The 22,946-nt window shown below is 29.0% G+C and overlaps 3 protein-coding genes across 10 annotated transcripts; 1 reads left to right on the top strand and 2 right to left on the bottom strand.

Moving 5' to 3' along the window:
• Nucleotides 1-7,046: 7,046 nt before the first annotated feature.
• LOC112755607 (probable purine permease 10) lies at nt 7,047-9,276 on the top strand. Of its 2 annotated transcripts, none has more exons than XM_025803803.2 (2): nt 7,047-7,176; nt 8,045-9,276. In XM_025803803.2, exon 2 carries the CDS (start codon nt 8,071-8,073, stop codon nt 9,178-9,180), a length of 1,110 nt encoding a protein of 369 aa, XP_025659588.1. In that variant the 5' UTR covers nt 7,047-7,176; nt 8,045-8,070; the 3' UTR covers nt 9,181-9,276. The 2 variants fall into 2 exon arrangements, with proteins under 2 accessions (XP_025659588.1, XP_072053703.1); XM_072197602.1 differs by having other exon boundaries at nt 7,055-7,176; nt 8,042-9,276.
• Nucleotides 9,277-11,269: 1,993 nt separating this feature from the next.
• Nucleotides 11,270-14,342, bottom strand: LOC112755608 (serine/arginine-rich splicing factor RSZ22A). 2 transcript variants are annotated; one of them, XM_025803804.2, is made up of 6 exons: nt 14,157-14,342; nt 13,703-13,813; nt 13,372-13,460; nt 12,227-12,443; nt 11,778-11,891; nt 11,270-11,498 (listed from the first exon to the last, which is right to left on the bottom strand). In XM_025803804.2, exons 2-6 carry the CDS (start codon nt 13,789-13,791, stop codon nt 11,462-11,464), a joined length of 546 nt encoding a protein of 181 aa, XP_025659589.1. In that variant the 5' UTR covers nt 13,792-13,813; nt 14,157-14,342; the 3' UTR covers nt 11,270-11,461. The 2 variants fall into 2 exon arrangements, with proteins under 2 accessions (XP_025659589.1, XP_025659590.1); XM_025803805.3 differs by lacking the exon at nt 14,157-14,342 and adding an exon at nt 14,009-14,151.
• A 1,627-nt stretch (nt 14,343-15,969) lies between these two features.
• LOC112755609 (protein WHAT'S THIS FACTOR 1, chloroplastic) lies at nt 15,970-22,479 on the bottom strand. Of its 6 annotated transcripts, none has more exons than XM_025803810.3 (4): nt 21,993-22,407; nt 21,107-21,164; nt 19,731-19,846; nt 15,970-17,661 (listed from the first exon to the last, which is right to left on the bottom strand). In XM_025803810.3, the coding sequence occupies exon 4, from the start codon at nt 17,632-17,634 to the stop codon at nt 16,153-16,155; it is 1,482 nt and encodes a 493-aa protein (XP_025659595.1). In that variant the 5' UTR covers nt 17,635-17,661; nt 19,731-19,846; nt 21,107-21,164; nt 21,993-22,407; the 3' UTR covers nt 15,970-16,152. The 6 variants fall into 6 exon arrangements, with proteins under 6 accessions (XP_025659595.1, XP_025659593.1, XP_025659591.1 ...); XM_025803808.3 differs by having other exon boundaries at nt 21,520-22,310; XM_025803806.3 differs by having other exon boundaries at nt 21,107-21,176; nt 21,520-22,308.
• Between the last annotated feature and the right edge of the window lie 467 nt (nt 22,480-22,946).

Below are 22,946 nucleotides of genomic sequence, written 5' to 3' on the forward strand. Positions count from 1 at the left end.
TTTCTTTAAAAATAAATTACATTGTGATTTTAGGTTATTTCACAATATATAATTAATGTTCATAATACTAAATTGCTCTAAATTTTCTATTTTCGATGGTTAGTAGTTAATTTCAAATTGAAAAGATTATTTGTTTATTAATATATTTGATCGAAAGCATAAATGATAAATAAGATAAGAAAATAATTAGAAAAATAAAATGTTAGTAATTACTTAAAATAAATAAAAAAATAAGTTATAAGATATTATTTTATTTAAATTATTAATAATAAAAAGAATAGAAGGTCAGGTAATTATTTTAAATAGACATTAAATTTAGTTTTATGGTACTAATTTATTTGAATTGTTAATAAAATTTTATAATTTTCAGATTTATATCTATTCAATTTATGTTTTTTATTTTATTTTACTTTAACAAAAAATTAAAACGTGTCTTTTTAATTATTTTTTAAAAAAAATATAGTGAAATGAGTTATATTAATTATAATTAATTATCTATAATTAAACTAATTGATTGTGTTAACTAATGAGATGAATAACACATAATAAATAGTATGAAATTAATTTTAATAAGTTAAAAATTAATAAATAAAAAACTAAAAAGATTTTTTTTATTGTCTTTTGATAGCTACACATTTTTATTCATTCACTTTTTCTTTTTCTCTTCTTTTCACATTTATTTCTTTTAATTTATTTAACCAAATCAAGTATACTAATTATTTGTATTAACTAATTAAGTATATTTTTAATGAGTTCTGTTAACTGTGTCCTTAGAGCATAGACTAGAAATATTATAAAAATAAATATTTTATAAAAATTATTAAAAAATAAATATTTTTAAAATGTGTCTTTAAGAGATAAGTTAGCTAAATTATTTTTTAATTTAAAGTGTTTAATTCATTCAACTATATTAATTATAACTAATTAATTATATTTAATTTGATTTTATTAGAATAAATAATATTCTATCATTTAATATTTTATTTGATTCATTAAATTACATCAATCATAACTAATCAAATATTTAATTTAATTAGAATATATATTAAATTATTTAAAATTTTGTTTGATTCATTAAACCACATAAATATTAAATGATTTAATAAATAATAAATAAGGCAATGAAATAAATGAATTCATTTAATGTTTAATTATTCTATTGGTCCCTATAGTTTCGCAAAATTTTTAATTAGGTCCTATACTTTTTTTCTTTTTAATTGAGTCCTTGCACCAATTTTTTTTTTTAAATTGGGTCTCTACATTTTTTTCCTTTTATTTGGGTTCCTTGCACCAATTTTTTTTTTTTAGTTAGGTCCTTAAAAAATTAAGCTAATTATTGCCAAGAAGGACCTAATTAAAAAAAAAAAATTGGTGCAAGGACCCAATTAAAAAAAAAGTATAGGGACCTAATTGAAAATTTTGCGAAACTATAGGGACCAACAGAATAATTAAACCTTCATTTAATTTAATTTATTATCTTATTATTTTATATATATAAAATAAAGGTTTAATTATTCTATTGGTCCCTATAGTTTCACAAAATTTTTAATTAGTTTTCTATACTTTTTTTCCTTTTAATTGAGTCCTTGCACCAAATTTTTTATAATTCAGTCCCTATACTTCTTTTCTTTTATTTGGGTCCCTGCACCAAGTTTTTTTTAATTGGGTCCCTATAGAATTAAACCAATTACTACCAAAAGGAACCTAATTGAAAAAAAAGAAATTGGTGCAAGGAGCAAATTAAAAGGAAAAAAAGTATAGGGACCTAATTGAAAATTTCGCAAAACTATTGAGATCAATAGAATAATTAAACCTAAAATAAAACGAGTATTAATTAATTGATAGTTAAATAAAATGAGTATTAATTATTGAGAAGGTAACGAGTTTATACTACGTATTAATTAATTGATATTTAAATAAATTATTTAAACTGGTCACATATATTTTTTAATTGATCTCTGATTAGTATGGTCCAGTAAATAAAATAGGTATTAATTGTTGTAGTGAATGAATATTTATTAGTTTTAAATAAATTCATTAAATTCATTTAAAAATATCGAAGGATTCCAATTCTATATGCTACGATTTTATTTTGTTATTAATGTATATATACTCCTATATTATATATTTTATGATTCCTATATTCTTAGATAATATTTTTAAAATTTTTATTTTAATTTATTATTTTTGATCATCAAATTTATTGTTTATAGTCATCAATTTAATTTCTTTAATTTAATAATTCAACAATACATTTTAATTATATATAATTAGAATGCTTTTTATCTTTTTTCTTCTCTATTTTATGCTTCTGATGTAATGTTTGTAATTTTTTATTTTTATTTTTTCTATCTTAATTTTGCTAAATTTTTTTATAATTTTGTTTTATATCAATTATTTTTTATGTATTTTAATTAATAGAATTATTTTATTTAAAAACATGTTAAATTTTTTATAATATTTTTATAAAAGTTGATTAATAGGTTTTTCTTCAAAAAAAATTTCTTAAAGTTTATTTAATGAGATTATATTTTAATTTTTTTTCTTTTATTTTTTATATTCATTGATTATATCAATCTTCTATTACAATATATTTTTTATTTATTCCACACATTATTTGTTTTACCTTCTTTTACTTCTTTTAATTGTTCTCTTTATTTTATTTTCAATTTTTTATTTTATTTTGATTCCTCATATATAAATTTATTATAATTCATCACATGCATGTTCTTTTTTAATTTAAGTGATTCATTTAGTGTTTATCCACTAATTTTTTATTAATATTATTGTATATATAAAAAATGTGATATTAATATGATCGATAATATAACAATGTGATATTTTTGAATTTAATGTGATATTAGCCATTATTATATATATAAAAAATGTGACTCATTTAGTGTTTAATCACTTATTTTTGATAAATATTGTTATATCAAGGATACATGTGACTGTCTGAGAATGATATAGCTTGAACTTTAGTTATATAGGAATTTACTAAGTGACTAAAAAAGACCATTCAAATGAATATTCGCCGAATTACTTGTAATTTGGAACTAAATGGGGATCTGTAAAATTTTTACGGGTGGAGACCTGTCCACGCGAAATAGACTGAGATGGGGACATAGATACCCTCTTCAAGGGACCCGTTAAATCCACGCAAATATAAAATTACTGATATATACTCTTCTTCTAACTCACTTTCTCTGTCTTTTAAGTTCGTCGTTCAGTCTTGCCCTAAAATATTATATTATATTATTATATTGGAAGATGTTTTTATATTTTCTTTTTTGAAATGTTACTTTTTATAATGAATATATTATGAGTTGTGTTGAATTATATATATTGTTAATTTTTTGTTATTATTATTATTATTATAGGTTTTTTTGTTAATTTTTTAAAAATTTTTTCAAAGAATATCCATAGATAATCGTGGGTATCTGCATTCGCTAAGGGGATAATTAAATAGGGGTATTTGTGATGAAGATGGAGAGCAGATGGGGGATATTTTTTCTTAAACAGGATATTTTTTATTCAAATCAGTTAAGACAAATACTAATTATTTTTAATATTTTTAACATTAAAAATAATTAAACTTTGATTTTAATTATAATTTTATAAAATATTTATAGTAATAATTATTATATATATTTTGTTTAATCTATTTTAATAAAAAATTTATATATTTTTATTAATTATCCCGTACAGTGTACGGAAACATACACTAGTATGATTAATAAGTTTGAAAAGTATTAGGATCAAATTAATGAAGTCATAGTTGTGTGAGCTATCTTAGACCTTAAATATAAGATGAAATTGTTGAAATTTTTTTTCTAAAATATATGAATCTCAAAGCGAGAATTATCTGAGAAAGGTCAAGAAAATGATGGAAGAATTAGTATTTGAATATCAACTTAAGGCTAGGGTTAAAAGAAGAGATCCAAATGATGATAGTTCAGCTTCTACTTTAAATGTTGGACATGATAAAGAATTTTCAAAGAAAAAATTTAACTCTATCTACTTGCAATTTGTGGAAGATATATCTGAAGCTTATGCTACAAAAACTGAGTTGGATTTCTATTTAGAAGAGAGTATTATGGTAGGTAAAACAAATTTAAAAAAATTTGACATTTTAAGTTACTGAAAAAATATTAGAATGAAATATCTAACCTTACAAAAGATTGCAAGAGATTTTTTAGCCATTTTCATTTTTACTGTTGTCTCAGAGTCCACTTTTAGTACTGGTGGCCAAGTTAATTTGTTGCAATGTAAACTTGTTGAGGCGTTAATTTGTACTCAGCATTGGATACACACTTTTGGTGAAAATATTATAACTCAAGTTTTATTTAGTATTAAAGTTTAATTTCATGTTAAATTTAACTTTTGTGAATTGTTGATTGATATAATATAGATAAATCAGGATAAAAAATTTTAATTTCTTGGGACTATGAGATGGATATGGAGGATTTAGGAGTTAGGTAATTATTTTTTATTATATTAAATTTTTATTTAATATATAGTATTCTTGTTTATAATGTATGTTAACATATTCATATTTGTGTTGTATTTTAACAGAGAATATAGAATTTTTTTGTTGGAAGTTGTATTCTAACAATGGAAAAATATATATTTGATGTTGAAAACTTTATTTTATGGCTTTTTTTTAGAATGGAAGTTGTATTTTTAAGATTTTGTTTTATGTATTATGATTTGTTATTTTGTATTTCTGAAGTTGTAAGTTGTAATCTTGAATAAAATATGTTTGTGTGTTATAATAATATTTTGTGTTTTTTTATTTTTTAAAAATTTTCACTATAATTTTCATATAAACGTTCAATATAAGGAGATGGAGAATTGAGTCCCACAAAAAACACAAAAAACAGAAATGAGAGCATGACGGACCAGGATAAAGATGGAGATAAAATCTAGAAGCAAGAACGGAAAACAAAAAGGCATTTTCTATTTTCGTTCCCGTCCTATTCTATTAACATCCCTATTAAGGTTCATGCTTGAAAAAATATATTAGAAATAGTATTTTTTTGTTGAAATATTTTTAGATTAGAGAAAGATTCAGATTTACTCTATGAAAAAAATGATATCTCATAATATTAGAGTACTATATGTATAATTTTAGAAATAAAAGTGATTAAAATTTATTTATATTTTTACATATTAAAATTCTATAAAATCAAATATATCAATATATAGAATATTTAATTTCATTCTTTGTACTTGGATTTTATATTTTTTTGTTATATCTAAAAGTGCCATATGATTTTTTTTGGACTAAAAATGTCACATGATTATTTTTTTGTTTTTATATATAAAAAATAGAATAATTTTTCATACAAATCTCCAAAAATTTAACTATTTGATTTATAAATTTATTCTCCAAAAAAATTAACTAGATTTTCGGTCTTCAAAATTCTTAAATATATACCATATACATTTTTATCCTAAGTTTAACCAGTTCACAAAATACTCACTCTCTTACGTGAAAGTTATAAATGTGACGTATTAGATAAAGTGATACGCGTTGCTTTTAAAATACATTAGTCTCGTTGTTTTATGACAATTTTAAACGACGTTATTTTAAATTTAATGGAACAGATTAATCCCAATTTTTTTCTTGGACCTTCTATTAAATTAGGGTTTTTTTCAACCATCTTCCAATGTAAATCATAACGAATCTTTTTCCTGTGTTTTTTTAATCGGAGACCAACGTAGACTGAAAAAAGTTAATTGGTAATGACGAGTGAAAATAGCACATCAACAATATAGTCATTCATAATAAAATTTTAAAAAATATATATTTTGAGATAAAATTATAAAATTTAAAGATGAAGAATTTTTATTTTTTTAATAATACTTGCAAAATTTTGTATCAATGATAGCCAACGGCGGATCTATTATCATTGTTGTGAGCCAAGCGTTTCCACTATAATTTGAAATTTTCTTGCGTAGTACATGATAATAATATTTATTTGTCTTTATTAAATTATTAAATTTGACTCCACAATAATTTTTTAATCAATTTTTGATACTTAATAGTCAATTTAAGAATTTATATTAGATGTCTATTAAAATGATCAATTCTTAATTTAAATAAAATTGATATTTTTTTCTTAAAAATCGACTCGAAATAGTATTATTTATCTTCTTTTGAATTAACTTTAGTTTTTTTTACAGCAACTGTATTAATTGAAAGAACTTATTCAACTTTGAATATCAATAAAAATTGGCTTCTAATTGTATAAAAAATAAATTTTTAAATAATTGTTACTTATATATATAAAGAGAAATATTTTGATTGTATTGTTAAAAAAAGATTACTCAATTTTTTTTAAATATAAAACCTAAAAAAATAAACTTCTATATTATATGTTATTATTTAAATTACTATTTTAGTGTTTTAATTTGTAAATTAGATATTTTGAAGACTAATCATATTTTATAATAATAAAATATAATTATAACAATAATCTTGCTATATGTAGATAAAAAATAACTATCCGTATAGAATATTATATATATTATCTGTACTATTAAAATTTTTTAGATCCGTCACTGTTAATATCTAAAGTTTTTTTAAATATATATTATAAACTTTCGGATATTATTTTTGTCAACGATATAAACTTTTGGATATTATTTTAATAATTTATTCTAAAATATAAATATATTATAAAATAGGTAAATAACACTTATATTAATATATAAATACGTAATAATTAAGTCAACGACTGATTTTTTAATAATATTTTTGAATAAGTTACTAAGACAATGGCTCTAGTTAATAATTGAAAGGTCATAAATAAAAAGAACAAAAGAAAAACCCTTGAATAATGAATGAATCTTACACACAAAAGATATAGCGAGGAGACTCATGGAGATGGATAGTATTCCACTTTTAGAAGCTAGCTCTATTGTAATCCATAATTAAACTTTGTTTTTTAAAGGAAACGAAGCGCCAATAATTCGTGTGAACAAAATAAGAAAATTAATATACTTATCAATCAAGATAAATTTTCTTCGAAGAAACAATAGAATATGTAGTAGATGCATGGATTGAGTATTAGAGTTCCTTAATTACTTATTCTCTCTCTCTCCAAACTTGTTTAGTTTTGACATGAGATCAGATAACCAAAACTCCAAAATTGCAACTTTGTATAACTGGTACGTATTAGATTCATCTTCAATAATAAGAAGATAAACCAATAACGTATGCTATGAAATTAGGAATTGGTAGCACTTACAAAAATTTAATAATTATATATGTTATACGGTCATCTAATCAAATCTATGTGATTAGATCATTTTTAAAATAATAAATTTAAAAATTAGTTATTTTTACTCATACGATAAAATACGATTGGTTGTGATTATAAGATATATGCATGAAACATGTGAATCAAAATTCAATTTGATGATTACCAAAATTTCAGAAAGTACTTAAATTAGATATTCTCATCTTTCACCAATATTGTTTGAAAATATATGGTTGAACTGAGGTGCTCTAGAATCTAGATTATTATTTTCCAATCGATAAAGGAAGGAAATATTGAAAAATGAAAACCAACCTTTAATGTAGTATAATACTATGTGGGTCTGTATTAAATATGCATTTTCCTTAATGTATATATATATATATATATATATATATGACTAAATTAACCTATTTATGTTTGAGTCTCCTTAGGTGATCAACAGTTTTTTTTTTACCAACACTCATAAAATAGATGCAAAATATAATAACTCGTGTGCATTCTCTCTGTTAATATGTGTGTGCAGATTCTGTATAATGTGAACACAAATTATAAAAAAAAAATTGGTGTGTTGGCCAAAGTTATTGGCCCTTTAAAATCTTTTTTATTTTTACTTGTCTATTTTTTTTTGTTTGAAAAAATATAGATAAACAACTTATAACCAGCCAACTTTAAACAACTGTAATTAATATTTATTAATTTTATATTTTTTAAAAATAAAATTTAAATAATTACTAATTAATGACAATTTATAGCTTGACATGTATGCTTGTTAGTAGATAAAGTTTCCAAAGAAACAAAACCAATGGAGGATAACAGTTTTGCACCAACAACAAACAAGAGCCAAAGAAGAAACTACCGTTGGTTGCTATTGTCCTTGTATGCCATGCTAGTGATATCATGCCAAACAATTGCAACAATCTTAGGAAGGTTGTACTATGAGAAACATGGAAAAAGCAAATGGATTGGAACACTTGTACAAGTTGGGGGTTTCCCTATTCTACTACCTTATTATTGCATCTCATCATCAACACCAAAAGACAATCACAATATCAATGTTCTTCATTCAGAGCCATCTACAATAATGCTAGCAATTATCTATGTCACACTTGGTATAGTTGAGTCATTAGCTTGTTATCTTGATTCAATGGGGTTAGCTTATCTTCCTCTCTCTACTTTTGCAATAGTTACCTCATCTAGGTTAGTTTTCAATGCTTTCTTCTCCTTCTTCCTTCATTCAATGAAATTCACTCCCTACATACTAAACTCTCTAGTCCTTCTAACTATCTCTACAACCCTCACCGCCTTTCAACCCGAAAGCGCACCTTTTTCTACTGGAAACCCTAGGAGACATTATGTGGTGGGAGTAATAGCGACGATAGCAGGGTCCGTGGCGTATGGATTCTACCTTTCCCTTATACAACTTGCTTTTGTGAAGGTTTTGAAAAGGAACACTATGAGAGTGCTTATAGATGTGACAATTTATGGATCCTTCATGTCTACTTGTATTACTCTAGTGGGACTATTTGGGAGTGGAGAATGGACTAAGTTGCATGAAGATATGGAGGGGTATGAAATGGGGAAGGCATCCTATTTGCTAACATTGGCATTCACAGCAATAAGTTGGCAACTCTTTCATGTTGGTTGTTTAGGGTTGATTTTTGAGGTGTCTTCACTTTTTTCCAATGCCATATCCGTTTTGAATGTGCCTGTGGTTCCAATTTTGGCAGTGCTCATTTTTCATGACAAAATGCATGGGATAAAGGCTGTCACTTTGGCTCTAGCTATATGGGGAATTATATCATACTTTTACCATACCTTTGTACATCATCATGATAGGAACTCCAATACTATCAGCAGAAATAGTGCTGATCACCTTCTCAAATCTTCACCATTACAAGAAAATAATTCTTAAATTGGGATATGGGAACCTTGTTTCAGTGAGAAGCTGTGTTATCATATATGTAAAAATAATTATACCAACAATAGATTTAGTCCTTTAATTTCTTTATTTCCCTTCTCATTCATAGGTCAATACTTTGTATGTTAACAAAACCCACATGATTTTAATTATAAACTGGTGTTAGTTCTTCTAGAACTAAAGGTAACTCGTTGATGCACAAAACACACTACTATGTGCGTACATGCCAACCTTGTCCATGAAACACCTTGTCTAGAAATACATGTCCATACCACTTAACTCTATTCATTAAACATTCTTGAAAGTTGAAACACTAAAACATGAACACCTCTCAAAAGCTAAAAATCACTTCTATTTATAGGAAGAACGTACAAAAATACGCATAAAACATAATACAGATACACTTTCAAAATTTAATATTCCGTTTAATCAAATTTATTTATTTGTCAAGTGATGCCTTTAAACGTACACGTCATTTTAACCCATTAGCGCACACCATGCAACGGGGTGCAAATTTTAGTGTGCCGTGAATAAGAATTCAATTGACTTTATTAAACATACCGAAATTAAATTAAAATAAAATGGAAAAACAAATTGATAATTTGACATACTTCACTATTAAACGATTATCAATAGATTTTTCATTCATAAAATAATAAAGTATTTTTACCTATAAAAGTAAAAAACATTGACAAATATATCTATATATAAACAAAACTAACTTTATAGTAACACAATGAATAAATTATCAAATCTTCCAATAAACAAAATAACATCCAAAAATTTTTATCGGACAGAAACCCTAAACCATGAATCTTTTGTAAATATAAAACAACAAATGATAGTTTACTCTTCGTAAAACAATGCCTTCGTGCAACGATCAGTTTTATTACAAACTTTTTAAGGTATTATAATTCTGTCGACGGAGTGAAATTAATCGAGATGCGCTTTTCCAGACGTTTCATCAAACTACAAATATTACTGCCGAAATTTCTCTCTCAAAAACAATACATTAGTATACCTAATTTAACATTATGTAACATAAGGTATACTAACTGATGGACGGTTAAAAAATAAACACAGCAATATGAAGTTCATCAGCCACAACACAATCCAACAAACAGCAGAGAAGATGACAAACAAAGCTGAATATCAAACTTTTGTATCCTGATTCCTTAATAACCAAAGGGACAGTGGCACTACACCAGTACCTCGGTGATTTAGCAGGATAGAGAAATTAACATAATCAAGAGTCAACTAATAAGACCCATGAAACCAGGGGATGAATGATAAAATTCAATACATTTGAAATAAGCAACACCAGCAATTTTAAGCATGCAACATGCTTTGCAGAAAGGAAAATAACTTAGCCCCCCCTCCTTTTTCTCACTTCCCTAGTTGTTCTGTCAATAAAATACCCACAATTCAACCAATTAAGAAGTGCAGTTATTTACTTATCTTCCTTCAATAGCAACACCAGTATTGTATTCAAGCAAACAGGAAAGGGAGAACAAGGATTTGAATCCAACTGAAAGTTAAGTTCTTTTTTGTTGTTTTGTTGTATCACATGTAAAGGGCATAGAATGGGGGTCATGATCTCTAAACAGCATAGTTATGATTTTGGTCACAATAATTTGAGATTTATCTATTGAAATTCCCTTCCACACTCACTGATACCTAGGTTTAACATGTCAAAAAAAAACCCACCGGCCCAACAGAGGAGTACCTGCCAGAAGTGTTTGATGCAGGCCGACTAACCCTTATATTCGATGCAGGGCAAAAACTCTCATGTTAACAAAAACAAATGCCATTAGAATTTTGGCGCGTGCTCATTGCAAGTGGCGAGTCAATGAAACAAGCATGCAGCGTATGTAGCCAGCTATGACCCACAACCATTCAAAAATCGAAAATTGCAGAGAAGGGCAGCCAGAGACTACAATCCACTGAACGAAGAAGCAGAAAAGCAATGAAGCAGAGTACCAGTAGAAACCTCAACACAGAAGAAAAGCATATATTTAGAAAGATCTGGAACTCTCTTCAACAGATTAGTATCAACCAACCTTAAAAGAACTATTACCTGCAATGGAACTAAAAATTTTCTTCATAGATAAAAGCAACACAAGCCGAGAATTCAAGTAACTAATCCAATCCAAGAGTAGAACTGTGGAGTCTCAGGGCATTGCCCAACAAAACATACTTATGGTGCAGTCCAAGCACCATTGATTAACATAATTTCATTATCCTCTTAATAACTGCAGCTACCAACATTTAAATTTCAACTTCTGCTTCGGCGACGTTCCCTAATGCCATTTCTGCATGCCATTAAGAAGAATCTTAAGTCATCTTTGCAAGTCAGGCACAGAGCAAAAACTTGAATACAGATTCTATCTTTAATTAAAGCATAGTTGAGGTCCTAAATATTCCACTCAATATATTAATTTGTCATTCCTCTTTAAAAACAGAATCTTATAGAAAGCACTACAAAGTAAAAACTACAACCTCAAAACAGAATCAGAGAGAAAGCAACATTGGTTAACAATACACAGGACGGAAAGGGATACGAAATATTTAAAGACGGGAAGAAACCTAACCCATTGGCATATGGTAACTCCTCACGTCCACGGTAAGGAGGTGACCTGCTGTAGCTCCGTCCACGAGGTGACAAACTGCGGCGCCTAGGGGACCGTCCACGGGGACTGTAACTTCTGATTCATGCCAATAAAAAGGGTGGGGCGAAAAGCAATAATCAGGATATTATCAAAACATACAATTTTCAATTTCAAATGCAAAATATAAACAACATTATGACCTGTACTTTCATCTTTCACGACTTACAGTAATAATGAAAAACTAATTTTATACAAAAACATCATTCATATACATCCATATATTTTACAATTGCACAAAGAATTATCAAGCAATTTCAGGGAACAATCATTAGTTATAAAAAACACAATATAATGTTATCATAAGGATGAATTAACCAATGCTATCAGAACTGCACACTAGGTTAAGTTAGAATATAGGTTAGCAAACTCACCTCCGACCATAACTTGGGCTCCTACGAAATCGAGGTGGGCTGCGGCTACGACGTCTTCCTGAACCACCACGCAAGCGACACTCACGAGCAAAATGACCAGGTTCACCGCACTCATAGCATTTCAAATCAGAACCACCAGAGCGACCACGGCCACCTCCACGGCCACCACCTCCACCTCTCGAGTTGTGAGAAAGCTCTACCCTCCAACCATTCTTGCCTGCTCCACAGAATGAAAATGAAAATATCAAGAAAATATGAAGTAGGCTAAAAATCATAATAGAAACATTAAAAAAGAGAAATCTTCCAGCAAAACAGATAGAGTTTTTTTATGGTTTCCTCACACAATACTTAAAAAGGAAAAATCTTGGTTAATCAAACCATAACCCTGCAAGAACATTATCAAATGCTGACAGTCTCAGTTATGATAAATCTTGTAATTAGACATGAACACTGCTTATTACAATACAAAAAAACAACATAATAAGATAATATAACATGCACACAAACTTGGGGATAATTAAACCATCATACAATCTGTGAAAACACAGTAGTATCATATTTTGCAAAAGTGGGAACAAAGTTCTTCATTCTGAGTAAAGACAATTGTGTTACCATAATGTTTTCAGAAGTTCATTTGACCACTGGTCGATAACGACTTATTGGAGCACATATAGCTCTTAGGGGGACATACAGAACACAGGCAGCACTCACGTGGCCCATGGGTTAATTGTAGTAGCACACATCTCATAAAACAAACCCATTATGCAACAGATGTGTAGCTTGCCATAACACTCCAAAGCAGTGCATATCCTCTGTTCATACTCTTAATTCTCTTTACATGCAGTCAAAGTGTCAAACTCTACAAATCAGCAGACTTTGATGAAGACTAACGAAAAAACCATTACTGCAGGCCTGCTTGCATAAGACATTTGCAAGCCAGAAGTAGAAGTAGAAGAAAGAGAGCTCCCTCAAACGAGAAAGTAGAGTTAAATACGAAGTTGAGGAAAACCCTTCAACATATCAAACCGGAAAAGGGGTAAAAACAAATAATACATTAGCAGATAAGTAAGATTAAATTGCTTTGCAAATTTGGTAAATGAATGTTCATCATTTTAATGCATTTCAACAATTCTTCAAAAACATACCATCCAATTCACGAATTGCATCACGCGCATCTCTACTGTCATCAAAGTCAATAAAAGCATAACCAGGTGGCCTCCTTGCAACCCAAACACTGCACACACAGGAACAACAAAACTTATAATGAAAGGAGAAAAATAAAAAGAAAAAAAAAACTGAAAATTTGTAATGCCTTAGAATTTTAACCGGTAAATTAACCAACATAATTGAGTGATTTCAATTCATTGCCTAAAAATATAATATCATCAAGAAGAAACCCAACTAACCAAGCATGAATTTCAAGAAAAACCCCAAATTTAAACATTATCATTTGTCAACCAAAGTTCCTTCGTTTACCTCCGAATAACTCCGAAAACACGGAATTCATCTTCAAGGTCCCTCTCTGTGACCCTTGAATCCAGATTACCAACATACACACGGGACATCGTTTCAGTCTTTAACAAGTGCCTGCATATTCACACATCAAAGTCACAGATTAAACCGAAATTCGATTCGAATCCGTACAAACGTCCATAAAGTCAAGAAAAATGAACCTTTTCTAAAAAATAATCCACAAAAAAGAAGAAATAAACGCAAATTGATTAAAAATACAGTAAAATATTTGAATAATAAAGAAGATTTTCAAGAAAACTAAACCCAAACCTGTGAGTTTTAGGAAAATTGGGGTAAAATATAAAGGGAGCTTTTAGGTTTTGGAAAGAAGAGAAAAAAAAAATTAAAGAGAGCGAATTTGAAAGGTGAAAAGGATAATGGAAGATTATATATTCGTAGTTAGAAAAGAAATCTGAACCTGAAGCGATGCGGGGAAGAAGAAGCGAAAAACCCTAGCAGCCTCCTGCGCTTAAAGTTGAGAGCTTTGAGTACGAAACAAACGTACAAAGCACGCCGCGTGAGTGTGAGAGCGTAGAATTTTCAAATTTATAACGCCCTTTTCTCACCACGTCATTTTCTCGGTCATATTTTGGACATCATTGATTTAGGGAATTTGTATCTTTTATTATTATATTAATAAAACAAAATATAACACATATGATCTAAAAATAAAATTATTTACTTTTTATTATTTTTTAATTATTAAAATTTTAAATTTTAAATATATAAAATACTCAATTATTATAAAATTATATAGAAGTTTTAATTAATTAAATTTATTTTTTAATTAAATTTAATTATTTTTAATAAAATATTTTCTAAAAATAAAATTAATTTTTGTGCTAACAACCTTGTTAAACTTGTGGATAGATTGTTACTATCTTCAAATAAAGAATATTAAATTATTAATAATTGATGAGATAAAAAATTATTTATACATTTTATAGTTTATAATTTCAATTATAAATAATAATATCAATTAAGAAATACTTGTTATTTAATTTAAATTTTTATTTTAATAAGATCATGTAAAAGATATAGTACTTTAAATTTAAATGATATTTTAATATTTATATTAGTTTATAATTATATTTTAGTGTGTTTATTTATATTTTATTTATTATTTAATTATAAAAAGTTATTTAAAGTGTTAAAAAAATTAAAATACGATTTAATTGAATATGATCTAATTTAAAATTAATTATAAAATATATCAAAGTTAAGAATAATTTGTATTGGATTTAAATTAAATTTTAGGTTTAACTTTCAAAATTTATCTAATTTAATTCAAATAAATTATCTTTTTATTTTTATAATTAAATTTATATTTCACTTATAATATATTCTTATTTTATAAAGTGATCCTATTAAATTTTAAAAAATTAAGGAAAATAGAATAAAAGATAGATAAATATTATTTGAAAGAAAAATATTTTTTGGGATAAGTTACTTAAATAAATTGTTTGAAAACTAAATTTACTAGATTACGACTTTTTAATACATCAAATGAAATTTCAACTTTTCTGTATTTATAAAAATGTAGGGGTTTCCAATTGAACCTAATTCATTACAAGGTGTAGCGAGTTTACCTGAGATTTTGTATTGGGCAGAAACCACTACAGGTTGTAGCACAGCGGTTTCGGACAAAATTTTACTAATCAGAAATCTCGAGTGGGTTACAAGAGAACTGTCTACATAAATCGTGGCACACGGCAGTGGTTTATGTATTGTGGATTGTTTACATAGAATACAATTTTTTATACAAGAAGATGAATATTTAAATAATGATGATAACAAAAATCTTCTAATAAATATCTAATTTACCATAATCTTGATGACAATGCTAAAAAATTATTATATAGTTAATATTTGGTATTTTATTGTGTATAATATGATAGATGAAAATAGAAAACAAATATAAAATGTATGAAATGTATGTTTTGTAACTTTTTATTTTTGTTACTCCTACTAAAACTCCCTCCTCTTTTATTAGGGTCTAATTCGAGAATATATTACCATTTCTACTTATAAAATGCTAACAAATTTATTCATGAAAAAAAAAATTAAAGTTGTACCCATAAAAAACCATAAAAAATAATTCGGTATGATAAAATTAACCAAATACTAAAAAATTTAATTAAAAATCCCAAATTACCCTTCTAAAACCCAATACTTATAAAAGCCATTCTATTAACTACTTTTGGCAGTAGATGAGTAGAAACAAAGCCATGTATAAAAGCTTGGAACCAATATTTGATTTGCTTTGATTTGATTTGTATTATATCAATAATTTTACAGTGAATGATACTGTACAAAACTAAAGCGGAAAGTTAAGTACAAAGCAGGTACTTCCAATCGTATGGTACATGAAAGATAGAACCCATGGATCATAGCCTTTTATGACTTAAATATTCCTACCAAGGCTGCACTTGTTCTTCATCCACCCTAGTTTGCATAGGAGAATGTCCTGCAGTCCAAAATTCGCCATTCATATTTTGGGCAAGCAAACCACTATGGTCATCATGCTTAGCCTCATAATCCAAGTCTTCAAATATTTCCTCAAAACCATCATCATAACCATCTTCAAAATTATCAATATCAAAATTGTAATCATATTCAACATCACTGTCATCCTCATTATTTTCATCAGTATCACTGAAACCACCAAAAAACTTGTCAATCCTGCCCCTTCTTCCCTCTCGTCTCATTCTCTTTGATTCCCTAACCAAGTCCCTCCATTTATTGCGTAAGAACAATATCTCATCCTTCTCCAATAACTCACCTTTCTCACCAAACCCCTCTACTAAGAAAACAGAGTGCCGCTGCCCTTTCAAACTCACATAAAACAATTCCGGATGTCTTATAATCATTGCTCTCAACTTGTTTGGGAGACCAAATTCCTTTCTGAAATGGGTCAAGTGGTCTATTAAAGTACTCTTTTCAATCATCATCCCAAGAACCTCTCTTACTACAGAGCAAGATCTCTTTTCTGCTTCCAATGATACCTTGGCTAAAGAATTAACAGGGTTCCTATAAGGGCACAATTCCGGAATTTCTTCAAATTTTAGCAGGAAACTCTGGTGACGTCTCTTTATGTTAAGCCCTTTTCTAAGTCTTAGTTGTTTGAACTTTAAAGGCCGATCAACTATTAAATCAGGAGAACGAAATGCAGGAGGCAGTAATGGCTTTGCCAAGCTTGAGTCCCAAGATACAAGCTCAAGTGCACGGCCATAGGAAGTTTCAACAGTCTTGAATTTATCTGGAAAATCATTGCACAAACGGGATCTAAAATTAGGAGGAAGACCAAGATCTGGAGCAAGGTGAACCAACTTTGATAGGAGTAACCGGTGGTGAGATGATAACATAAGAAGCTTCTGGAGTTTGGTTGCCAAAGTGGTGGAAATGGAGGATTGAAGAGCGAGTTCCTCAGCAGCAAGGGCAGCAGCAGCTGGAGTTAGACGAACACATAGTTGAGGATATAACTTTGTTGCATTGAGTGGCTTAGGTGGCCATGGTATAGTGAAGAGTTCAAAAATAGAAGGGTACCGATGGATCATAGTAAGTATGGAGTGAGGTGTAGAAAGAGTAAGATAAGACCGGCATTTAGAGAGAATGTGAAGAGGAAGATAATGTTTTGGTTTAGAAAGAAGTAAGGTTTTAAGCTTTTGAACAAACCGAGTTTTATTCTTCAAAACAACACGCCTATCAAGACCAGTGTCACGTACATGTTTGACTGAGGAACAACAAATTGAAATCGAGATGTTGCTGAGATAATTATTATGTTCCTTTTGTTTTCTGAAGGTGGAACAGGACAAAGAAGTCCCCGGAAGAAAGCTTGAACCTAAGTCACAGACTAGTTTGTTATTACTGAATTGACAAGGAAGGCACAATGCCATTTTTAGTTTCAACCACTCACACTTAACCTGAAAATGAGAGAAAAAAAATCAAATAAGAACCAAGAAGAAAAAACTTCCTGAGATAAACTACCAAGGTCCAAGTGTTTGACCGAACTAATTTACACACAACGACCCTTGGTTTCCTAAAACCTTGAACTTCTTAGAGGCTTCTTGACAATTTGGCACAGAATACTTAATTAGAATGAAATGTATTTCTACTTAACAAAGATTTGACAACAGAAATTAGAAATGCATAAAGTAAGGACAGAGTTAGCGTAACATGAAGGATCATAACATTGGCAAATCTTTGGTGAATAATCAATCAATCATATCCTAAAAGCATAATCTGTCAATTCTGCAGATTAAGAATAAAGGTTTTCATTTCAGGGCTATTCTAAATAGAAATCCTTATTAACATAGAGACTAGTTTCTTTCCAATGATATTATGTTTTTGCATAACTGCCTCAAGAAACTTGCTATTAGAAATTCAATTTGACATTTGAAGTGGAAATCTTATGCAATAATCCTACGGCCATTCAACTTTTCTGGGAATCTTATAATTACCAAGAAGATAAAAATCAATATATGTAATATACTAGTCATGAATGCATTAGATAGAGAAAGACTCACATAAAACCAAGAATTCATCAATCCAAGCCAGCAAAAAGTACCGTGACAAGACAGTGAAGAACAGGATAGCTACTATACCAAAAAGAAAAGATAAAATGCAAATAACTTTACATCAAACACACAAGAATGACCGACTCAAAATCAAGGTTCTGAAAATTGGACCGGTCATCGAACCGCTCTAGTTACTGATTCACAGATTTACTGGTCCAACTGGTTCAACCGAAAAAACCGTTTTATAATAAAATAATAAATAAATTATAAATAAACACCCTAAACCATAATTATAGACTGTCACAATCTAAGCACAACTAAGTCACAAAACACAAAATAGCAGCATATCACTCTCCAGTAGCACATAACTATATATAAAAGTCACAAAACACAAAACATCAGCACACAGAGCAGCCATAGCTAATCAATAATCAATTTAATCATTCAATCTAAGCACAATTAAGTCATCAAGACACAATCTGAGCACAATTGGGTCAAAAAACACAAAACAGCAGCACATCACAATATATAAAAATCATAAAACACAACAGCAGCCCAATTTTAATAAAGACTAACAAGATTAACCAGAGAACTAAATTAACTAATCATTCAATGATTCAATAAAAAAAAGTACAAATGTACAATACAGCACAAGGGCAGAACTAATCATTCAATGATTCACATTTCAATCTGAGTAGCGCTAGCAGAATCCCAAACAAAAATCAATGTTAAATACTTGACAAAAAAATGCTATGTGTGCAATAAATATCAGTTACCAAATCAGTTGTTATATATTTGTGTATAAATACATGTATTTTTTAACTCATTTTTTATGTGTATTTTGTATTTCATGTATTTTCCATGGCTGGCTTATTTTTAGTATGAACTTAGCCTACTTGAATACTCGAGACTTAGGGTTTCAAATTGCGGGGTTTCAATGTGTCGTAGCACTATCTTCTTAAACGGTCTGAAACAGCATCAGAAAGCAGCTGCCACATGAATGGAAATCACAAGAATGGAACAGCAAAAGATTCTTTCGAATTAATATTTGAAGAGTTTAAAAGAACAAAATATGAAAAATGTTTAGGAAAAAGAGAACCAAAGAGAACAGCAAAAAAAAAAAAAATTATTTCCCACATGATTGGGTGCTGCAAGAGGATCCCCAATGTCCCAGTCAATGCAAAACTAGGAAAGGAGTGATGCAAATTATAGTCGAAAATGATTCTCAGAGTGGCCTAATTTATAGTTTGGAATAAATTCTTTAACAAATGAACTATAGGAATGAATTCAAAGCAATCAAATTCATAATTGAGGAGCCATCGACAAACAAGAGTGGATAATCACGAGCTACTTCATAACTATATGGTGACTATTATGGAGAATTAGAAACAGACAAGTTAATGGCAAAGACAAAGACTTCAGAAGACCAAAGCATCATATGCAAAAGATAATAATGGAAGTGAACAAGAAAGAACCTTGCAAAGCTCCTTTGGGCATCACCACCGCAACATCTTCTTTCTCATCTCCGCGCCATGCTTGTCTTCCTTCCTTCCTTCGTGTGTTCCTTTTTGTCCGAGACTAATGACTATCTCTGAGTAAAACCAAATAAAATTAAAATTAAGTTAGCTAAAGCTTAAGGATAATATTAGTTAAGACTCTTAATTTCTAAAAATAACTAATTTGAGACTCGTTTTTTACTTTTTTTTAACTTCTCATAAAAGATATTTATAACTAGAACTTTCAAAAGCATATTATCACAAGTCCTTCATGCCAAGGTTGTGAGAACCGAACCGGTCATTGAATCGGTCGAGTGATTGGTTTAATAGTTCAATGGTCCAACAGGGGTAAAATTATAGTTGAACCAATTTAATTAAATATACAATAAAATTATTAAAAATTCAATGTATAATTTTAGATATTCAAACTTAATCATTTCTAAACTAGCTTCAAAGTTTCACAGCATCCATAATTTATTATTAAAAATTTACAAAATAATAAATTTTCAAGTTCAAAAATGCTATTCGTACACCAAAATCAGCCACCAATGTATTTGTGTATAAATACATGTGTAATTTAATTTATTTTCAATGTGTATTTGTATTCCAACATGTATTTTATATTGGTGGCTGACTTTGGTGGCTGATTTTAGTGTACACGTAGCATAGTCCATCAAATAATTAGCAATAATACTAATGTGTCATCACATCAACAACAAAAAATCAGAATAAAAAATATTCAACAATAACTTCTAACCTAATAATCAAATAATAAAAAATAAGAATATTATTTTCATCTCACGTAAACTGAATAGTGGAGTTCCTCAAACCAAGAATTATATAATCCTAACACAAAACAAAGTTCAATTCAATTACGAATTTTTAAACATGTTGAATATAAGAGAGCCAAAGCATATAATTATATTTAGCTTGAATTCTAATCCATTAATCAGCAACACTAATGGTTATATCTCTAACAAGGGTGAGTGGTAGCTGTTGGTGGGGGCTGCTCTTGTCCAAGTTGTCTCTGATAGGGTTTAGGTTTTGTGAATTGTGAGAGTGAAGGGAGAGGGAACCGAGCCTTCAAAAAACCGGACCAATTCATTGGATTCACATATTAACTACCAGTTCAGCCGTTTTTTATTGGTTTTTTAAGACAGTTTTAGAGATCAGCCGAATCAGTCAAAAGATTCGTTTTTGATTAATCCGATCAAACCAATCAATTCGATCTGATTTTCATAACCTTGCTTCATGCAGAGAGTATGAACTAATTTTGCCAAACTATTATTTGTCAAAGTCATGTGGTGCAGATAAAAGGAATAGAAAAAAAGCAATAGAGTTTCAAAAGTTTGAACCTTTAATTAGACAAAAAGCTTAGAATTTGAGAAGTGCCAAATACTCCAGTTTAAATCTCTGCAAATAAAACTAAGCCATCACAGATTATGCAATAGAATAAACATGAAGAACAATATAAATTCACAAAACATATTCACTACTAGGGATGGTAATACTATCCGAATTCGTGGGTACCCACTCCGTCCCTACCCACTTGGGACGGGTAATTATCGCCCCCACACCAGGATAGATGGGACGGATTCTTGAGCGGGGTGGGGTCGGGTTTAGGTTAAACCCGTCCCTATCTGCCCCGGTATATATATTTTATTTTAATTTATGTTATGTATGTAATGATAGTTATATAAAATTTAAAACTTAATTTTAGTTGTTAGATTTAAATAATTATAGGAGCGGAAAGAGACAAAGTAGGTACCTGTTTAACTTTTTACTACTCGCAGACAGAAGCGGGACAAGTTCGATGTGGGTTATTGTCGGGCGAGGCGGGACAGGACCAGGTAGAACAAAAACCTGTCCTGTACCTGCCCCATTGCCATCCCTATCCACTACAACTCAATTTATAAAACCTATCCACTATCCAACAATATAAATTCACACAATAATATAAAAAACAGCACCAACAATATAAAAACCGCAGCTCAATTCACCATTTTGATATTAAAACAACCACAAATTAACACTAAATACCAATGATCAGAAAGAAAAAAAAATATCAATCATCCACTAAACCTACATATATTACATTGAAACAACAAAATTTGAATAATTTGCCAAGAATCAACAAATTATAATCAATAACAATCAAGAATCAACTCAATCAGTTAATCAATTAATCAGGTAAACAGATTATAATCCAGTAATTTAACTGAATAACTTAAAAAAAATGACCTGATGATGTGAAGACAGAATATGGGCAAAGAAGAGGGAGACGAAGCAACGTGAAACAGAGACTGGCGACGCCAGATGAGGAGGCGACGACGACCACGAGAGACGCAGTTAAGGCACAGGAGCTGGTCTGGTGGTAGACGCAGTGAAGGCGGGCGCAAATGGAGGCGATAGACGCGGACAGTGAAGGCGTAGGAGCTGATAGACGCAGAGTGTCGGCGAATGCAACTTTGTGAGAGTGAGAAGATTGAGGTGCTGTGTCCAGCTCCTATGCTTTTTGGAATGAGAGAGTGAGATAATGGGTTGGAGTCAGAATCCTTCGCTGGGATTAATTTGGGTTCTTTTTTCTTTACATTCAACCACTCTGGGTTTCTCCTACCTGTCCATTTACTGGTTTTCATTTAAAATTGGCTGCTTCAAATCGGTTTTCACCGTTTCTTTTTCTTATCCGGTCCTATATTCTATCTGGACCGGTTCTATGGCCGGTCACTAATGATCAAATTGGATCTTTATTCTATTTTATGACTAGTAGTTGTATGATCTTTTACTTCTTTGTAAAAATAAGTTAATAACATCTAACATTCAATGTTCATATAAAAATTCATTTAAAAATTATAGTTATCGATGTTATGTTATTTTGGATGATTTAAAGACTTTGGTATACAACTATGTTTACTCTTATATTTACATACATAGAGATAGAATATGTGTTTCTTATCGTATTTCAAAAATCTCTCTTGGTACTAAAATTAGTTATATATATTTGTATATGTTACTATACAACTTTTTTTTTCTTGATAAGATAATTGGTTATCGAAATAATAAGATGTTTCACACATAGTAGAATAATCAAAAATCAAATATGTATTCCTATATCCTATATAATAAAAAATCTTTCTTGGTACTAATAGACTTTAATTATATCTTTACATATTTTTGGTAACCACATACATCAAC

The sequence above is a fragment of the Arachis hypogaea genome, chromosome 6, assembly GCF_003086295.3.
Source record: "Arachis hypogaea cultivar Tifrunner chromosome 6, arahy.Tifrunner.gnm2.J5K5, whole genome shotgun sequence".
NCBI classification, from domain to species: domain Eukaryota; kingdom Viridiplantae; phylum Streptophyta; class Magnoliopsida; order Fabales; family Fabaceae; genus Arachis; species Arachis hypogaea.